The sequence below is a fragment of the Trichechus manatus genome, unplaced genomic scaffold (genome assembly GCF_000243295.1).
Source record: "Trichechus manatus latirostris isolate Lorelei unplaced genomic scaffold, TriManLat1.0 scaffold00039, whole genome shotgun sequence".
Taxonomy (NCBI): Eukaryota; Metazoa; Chordata; class Mammalia; order Sirenia; family Trichechidae; genus Trichechus; species Trichechus manatus.
Genome location: NW_004443975.1, coordinates 15988878 through 15996476, shown reverse-complemented (window position 1 = coordinate 15996476; position 7599 = coordinate 15988878). Strand labels below are relative to the sequence as shown.

General features: G+C 36.9%; 1 protein-coding gene across 1 annotated transcript in view; it reads right to left on the bottom strand.

Annotated features, from left to right (window-relative positions):
* EPRS1 (glutamyl-prolyl-tRNA synthetase 1) overlaps positions 1 to 7599 on the bottom strand; it is an 84590-nt gene that overhangs the window by 15692 nt on the left and 61299 nt on the right. The window contains 6 exon segments of the mRNA XM_023730868.1: positions 518 to 619; positions 873 to 952; positions 2880 to 2952; positions 3317 to 3526; positions 4017 to 4068; positions 6265 to 6581. Coding sequence (XP_023586636.1) covers positions 518 to 619; positions 873 to 952; positions 2880 to 2952; positions 3317 to 3526; positions 4017 to 4068; positions 6265 to 6581 — 834 coding nt within the window.

Sequence of the window (7599 nt, the reverse complement as noted above, 5' to 3'; positions counted from 1 at the left end):
AAAAAGTTGAGAATTTAGAGGGTTAAAATGTTGTGGGGTTGTTAACCAATGTCATAAAACAGCATGTGTGTTACTGTTATATGAGAAACTATCTGTTCTGTAAGCCTTCCCCTGAAGTACAATAAAATATTTAAAAAAAAAAAAAAAAAATCTCCCCAAGAATAATTAATTTTACCCATGGGCTTACAATTTCTTCCATACATTAAAGTTCAAAATATTTTCATATAAAATTTTAAAACAACACAATATTGCATTTACTAATAAAATTTCAATAAGCAGTGTCTTAAATCCAAATACATTTAATTATTTTTTAAGAAGTGATAAATTTTAAATAACAAAATAATTTATAACAATTATTTTTAGTGTTACTTTGATACCAGATCAAATTTCAACTTAGTTATTTATTAAATATTTACTATGTGAATTGATAGCACCTACATTACTTATAGCTGAAACAGAAAGTGGAGCCTGGACAAAGAAACAGAGCATAATTCACATGGAAGACAATTGTTTATACCTCTTCTGCTGCTTCTTCAAAGGTAGCAAAGGCACTGTGCCCTTCCTGCCAGAGGAATTCACGGGTACGTAGGAAAGGCTGAGGATGCTTGAACTCCCAACGCTGTTAAGAGACAAGAAGAACGATTTAGACATTATAGAGAGCTTTTCAGTTTTTACTAACAACTTTATGTGGTAAGTGACAGGAAAATTTTAATGCTAATTCAAAATACTTCAAATGATTAAAAAATGCTTTCATACTCCCACTGCTTTGAAATATGAAAATAAGGAAAAACTAAGCGGGTGTGCGTGTGTGTTTGTGTGTTTGAAATGAATAAAGAGGAAGTGAGAGGATGCAGGGAAGGGTGTGTACCTACCACGACATTGCACCACTGATTGAGTCTGATGGGCAGGTCTCTGTGTGACTGTACCCATTTTGCATAGGCAGGATACATGACTGGAAGACACAGCGAAACAGAGACAGAGTTAGACACTTAAGGTTTTGCTTCTCCTTGAAGGCTGGGAAGAGTTAAACCTTCCAATGACTGTAATGGTAGGTGAATGGTAACATTACTCACAGATACAAATCTATCTAAACTGGACCACACTTTACATTCTTCACAATGAGATTTACATTTAAGATTGACTTTAATTTGATTTCTTTTTATCTGTCTTATTTATGTTTTCAAAAGCATGAACTGAGGATCTTAAAGTACATGCCAGGTTCTGTGTGAAGTTCTTTGCATTCATTATACTGTTCAATTCTCATTCCACCCACAAAGTAGATATCATAATCTCAATTTTTACAATGTGGAAGGTGAGTTTAGAGAACTCTACCAGAGTTAAGTATTGGAACCAGAATTTAGATCTAACCGAGCCAACGTCCAATACATAATACTGCCTCTCAGTAAGTTCTAAAAACTGGGCTTCAGAGATTTCCGTGGCAGGAAACACTGAAATCTGCAAACCTGCACTTATAATGAACACTAAACAATGCAGGCACTCTGGCTGTTGGGTTAATTTACTTACTATGTTAAGATTAGTCTTTTTATACGTTTTTCTAATTAAAAAGTAATATGGTCACAAAACGAAAATTCAGAATATATAATAAAGCATGAAAGTCAAAATTAACTATAATCACACTCTCAAATATAAATACAGGTAGTCCCCAACATACAATAGGGTTCTGTTCCAACAACGCTGTCTTGAAGTCGGTTCTGACGTAAGTTGAATACCTCATTATTTTTTTAGTTTTCATTATTATTGTCTTTTATTATCGGTATCTTTATTTGTTTTGGGGGGGTTAGCATAAGAATGACAACATCAGCAAATTATACACTACAACACTGTATATAGTACATATTACTAATAATAAGATGGATCAACAAAACAGATGGTTTTAAAGTACGGTTCACCGTAACTCAAATATGTTGTACATCGGGGACTACCTTTACTGCTAATATTTGATGTATTTTTCAATCTCTTATCTATCCAGAAATGAAGGATCTTGTCATGAACTGCTAAGTCAAGGTCCTTGTCTTACCACCACCTACTCATGACTATATATAATCAGTAAAAAACAAAAAAAAAGATGCCAATCTGATAAGTGAAAAACAAGTTACGGTCATAATTTTAATAATGCATCATTATAAAATTATGTAAGAGTTATCACTAGAAGTATCACACAGCAATTAGTCCTTAACTGTAAAGATGGATAATCATTTTGGAAGACATTAACAAGCCCAAAGGTTCAGAATTCCCAAAAAAAAAAACCAAACCCACTGCCATCGAGTTAATTCTGACTCATAATTTTAGGAGTGGGATTTTAAGAAAATCACTTAACCTTGCAGAGACTTTCTTCTCTATCTGCAAAATGGAGCTAACAACAGTTGACCTACCTTCCTCACAACACTGCTATGAGAAAAAGCGAGATAATGTAAATGAAAGCACTTAGTAACTTACAAAAAAAAAATACATAAATGTAAATGTATTATTATTAATACGACTAACAAAAGCTATAAATAAATAGACAGTAAAATAAAATAGTGTTTGCAATTTTAGGTAATCAATTCCAATAAAATTATTTGGAAAGCTCTGAAAAAAATGTATCTTGAAATAAACAGTGATGACAGTGTTTTAAAGCAAAACAACAACAACAACAAAAAAACCTTTATCCTAATGATAAGGAGCTTTGCAATGGCTATTGTATACAGAATAAAATTCTACACAACTTATGTTTGCATTCAATCTTTATCAGCATTCATTAAACTTTGTATCGTCAACAAGGATTATACACATCACAAAACAAGAGCTGAGGCTCAACTCTGCAAGCTGTTCCTACTGTTTCAGGGAGCTTTCTCCTGCATTCCAAGGCCCAGCCTCACCTGTTTCACTAGTAGGACGAACAGCAATTGGTTCTGCCAACTCTGTTTTGCCAGATCTTGTAACCCAAGCAACCTAGTAAGAAAAAATAATTTTAGATACATTTTTTTCAACAGCATTTGAGCACAACAGCACAAATGCAGGGAGTTTTCTCTTTCAATTTTCTCTGTACCAGTTAAGTACGGTTAACAATTGCTGTTGTGGGCTATGAGGAGGGTACATACTTACTGACCTTCCACAAAGTAAAAAGGAAAAGGAAAAACCAGTTAATCAGTGAAAGTGACAAACAGAATCATCAGTTGCCTGCAAAGGCAGAAATATAATGTTTTAAAAATTGGTTTTACATTTCTCTAAACTGGTTAAATTACTAATCAAGTGTGAACTGAAAATACGCTTTTGAGTTTCTGAGAGAGAACTGCAAAAAATAAAACAAACATACCTCAGGGGCAAAGTCAGCAATATGAGTCTTCTCTTTCTCTAATGCACCTTGGGACACAAATATGGGGAAATAGCAGTTTTCAACACCAAGTTTCTTGATCTCAGCATCAAAAAAGTCCTTGATGATTTCCCAAACGGAGTACGCCCAGGGACGCAGAATATAGCAGCCACTTACGTCATAGTATTCAATCATTTCTGACTTTGTGATGACCTTTTAATAAGGAAAAATATAGTCTTTAAAGCCTAAGTTGAACAAGAAGTATGGTACAAGTGGCAAGAGTATTTCAAATCTGGAGACTTCTGCTGTAGCTACATCCTCTTAATGTGGAAAGCCCATAATGGAGTACAATGGACCTTTCTATGCTGAGAAAGGATATATAACAGGGCTCTATACTCCTAAGAAGACTTGAATTCCAATCCCACCTCTGCTATTTTCAGTATCTTTCTGACACTAGACTAAGTCCTTTACCTCACCATGAAAGAAAAATCAAGTACTGCCAACCTCATAGAACTTCTTTCTTCTCAATTTACTACTTTATGTGAACATGCTTTGGAAACTCTGACACGTTAAATGACTATAAGATGTATTATTAAAGGCATTACACATTATTACTTTAACTTTGTGCCTGGACTTGAGAATTTAAACAGAGAGGCCATTAAGAATTTTTTAAAACATAAAAATCAATTGAACGCGTACTCACTTGAGAATACCAATCTGCAAGATTTTCTTCTTTTTTTGCCTCCAGACCCAACCTGCAGATATTAAAAATAAATCCTTCATTTAGCAATTGTTTTCAGGCTGAATGGAAATAAACCTCTAAAATCCAAAATAGATTAGTTCTTATTCAGTATGAGTCACCTCTGTATCTCTTTTATATTCATTCCCAAGAAAATGTTTTTAGCCAAAAAAAAGTACAGTTATCTCTTAAAAGGCGGTGAGATCTTGCCCCCCAAAACCAGGCAAGCTAAGTATAACAAAAGCTATGATTTTAATACAAACATCTCTTTTTACAAAGGTCTTTTTAAAATAATGTACTTGCAATAAAAGACAGTCTAGTCAGATAGTATTCTCCCACAAAAAAAAAAGAAGAGTAATCTTTTGCCAACTTCAGTCCTGGTAAAATTATAGTTAGTAAGACAGTTGTCTCACAGAAAGTAAAAAGTAATATAAAACAAAGACTACCCAAACACACACATGTATATATAGCAGGGGTGGATGCATTCTAACTATAAAACTAAAGACTACCCAAGTACAGACATGTATATATTCACAGGGGTGGATGCATTCTAACTATAAAAACAAAGACTACCCAAACACACACGTGTATGTAACAGAGGTGTATGCATTCTAACCATGGCAAGTAAAAGTTGCAGAGAGAGATGTTTCCAAAATAAACCAGATCTATCTGCAATAAACACCTATTCCAGATGATAAACCTTTTCTTGAAACACCAACAATTACTCATGATCCACGGAGAAAAATCCACTTTCAGTCAGGCCGTCTAGGCGTTTCCGAGTAAGGCTTTCTTGGTTTAAATTTTTAACGTGCTGTGCATCTGCACTCCTTCTTGTTTGACCTTGCACATGCCAACAAGACGCCTGCGGGGAATCTGGCCCTTCAAAAGCAGCCAGGGTGCCTACGACATGTGTTCTCAGGCTGGGATCTACTCCTGTATTCCAAGATGAAAGGTGGGAAGTTCTACACTCTCTTCCATTAGTCTACAAATCCAGTCACCCAGTCAACGGGTAAAAAGAAAAGTAACGGTTGTATTCTCTTGTTTAAGGAAACACTGTGTGTATAACGAGATAAGAAGCAGCCCAATTTCAACTAAACAAATCTGAAACCGTATTATCTCAAAAAAACACAAACAGCTGCTGTTGAGTCGACTCCAACTCATGGAGTCCCTGCGTGTGTCAGAGTAGAACTGTCCTCCATAGGGTTTTCAGTGGCCGAGTTTTTAGAAGGAGATTGCCAGGCTTTTCTTCAGAGGTACCTCTGGCTGCACTTGAACCTCTAACCTTTTGGTTAGCAGCCAAGCACGTTCACCGTTTGCACCACCCAGAAACTCCACCTCAAAATAGCAGTTGTCGAAAATGCAGTTAGAGAAAGGAGGAGGTTGTGGTCGCATTATAGGGTGAGCAGCTAGGGTCACATAATGGTATGTGTGTAAGTGTTTGTATGAGAAGGTTACCTGACCTGTAAACTTTCACCTAAAGCACGATAAAAAAAAAAAAAGACAATTAAAAAAAAATGCATTAGAGAGGGATTACTGAATTCCAAGTTGCTAACAGCCTTTTCTTTTTTTCTTTAAATCACTAAGCCATTAAACAAAACCTGTTACAATGTTCACTCTAACTTTGGGATGGGGGTGGGGACAGACAGAGGAATTTTATTATTCATGTAGACTGAAAGATGCTGAAAAACCATCTAACCCACCGTTTTGTCTTTCCGCTAGCTTCATTTTATATTTAAACTGCCAATTTAAAAATCCTACAAAGAATGAAGTTCCCATCCCCCACAAAAGACTGATTTGAAAAATCTTATTAAGGTGCAAAACAAGGGTATAGTCTACCAGTCGCGTTAAAACGGGGGGAAAAAAGGAACATATATATTTCTATTTCCTTGTAAAATCAAATGAATATTTCTGAACGGAAACAGAAGAAACAAAGAACAGCAGTTAGCAACTCATTACGGCGACGGGGGAAGCGGGCAGATAGACACAAGGGTCTGAGAGTCTCAAGCAAGCAAACGAATACACTACCTGTTTAGAGAATTAAAGAGAACTGAAAATTAGCAACACCTAGCTGCTGACACAGTTGTAGCTTCACTTCTGTCTTAATGCGTTAGCCAAACTAACCAAAAGATGTTTTTTCTTAAAAAATAATTCGGACCTCAATTCATATAAAACTTTCTGCTTCACTTCAAACTACATTTCCATGTCTCATTACCTGGTCTGTTTCTTCGGCCCTTGCCCTTCTCCTGGCCCCCCTGATGACTGCCCACTTCCTGGAGTTTTAGGAGAGTCCTTCCTTTGACCATCGTTCTGTTTCAGGAGTTTATTCTGCTTTTCAGATTTATTTTCCTTTTCTTTCTTCTTCTTATCTTTGTCCTCGGCCCCAGTGGCAGAGATGGGTTTATACTCTACCCCTGTCAGAGACTTGTACTCTGCCTTCAGCTGAAGGAGCCCTTGTACAGCTCCATCGACTTCGTCCTTCAGTTTAACGAAAGAGGAAAAGAGAAGACAGCATGTAATTGAAACCACTGTCTAAGCACACTTAAACAAACTCAGTGTCCAAAGCTTTATAAGCAGCTCTCCAAACACAATTAAAGGCAGAGGAGTGCAGGGTTGGGTTGGGAAATGTTTAACATACCAACTACCGAAAAGACTATGATAAACAGGGACAGAACTCTGCAAAAGAGTGACTGGAAAACAGTACAGTCTATAACTGTGCTGCCTAAATGGTCGCCTTCAGTCACACGTGGCTATTTAAATTTAATTAAAAGTAAACAAAATTTCAAATTTAGTTCCTCAGTCACAACAGCCACATTTGAAGTGCTCACCTACCACATCTGGCTAATGACTACTGTACCGGACAGTGCTGGTACAGGTATTTCCAGCATCACAGCAAGCTCTGTTGACAGCACTGGCCTATAACTTGTACTCTGTGGGAATCTAAGTTAAGAGCCATTAAACTACGTGAACATTTCACAATTATAATTATAAAGACGACAGCAAATTTCTATATAACTGATTAAATTTCAAAACCTATGCCATCTGTCAGTTGGTCGTACTGCTGTGTCTTGTGTGTTGCTGTGATACTGGAAGCGATGCCACTGGTATTTCAAGTACCAGTAGGGTCAGCCCTGATGGACAGGTTTCAGCAGAGCTTCCAGACTAAGACTGACTAGAAAAGAATATCTGATTTATCTACCTCCAAAAATTAGCCAATAAAAGCCCTATGGATCAGAACACAACGTTGTCTGACTAGATTCAGTGACCGTGAAGATGGCAGAGGACTGGGTGGCATTTTGTTACACACAGGGTCACCATGGGTCAGAGCTGACTCAACAGCAGCTAACAACAATGACAACTTAACTCTCTTCCACTCATGAATCTGTACAAAAAAATCCTTCTCCTGTGAAGTTCACAGAACTGGCACAAGCCACACTGGAGCTCAAAGTGAAGACTGTGATTTGCGGTTAACAGAGCATCAGGAGTATTATCCCAGTCACACGTACGTACTGAGGCTGACCGTGGGCCAGGCACGGTGCTGGGGACTAGC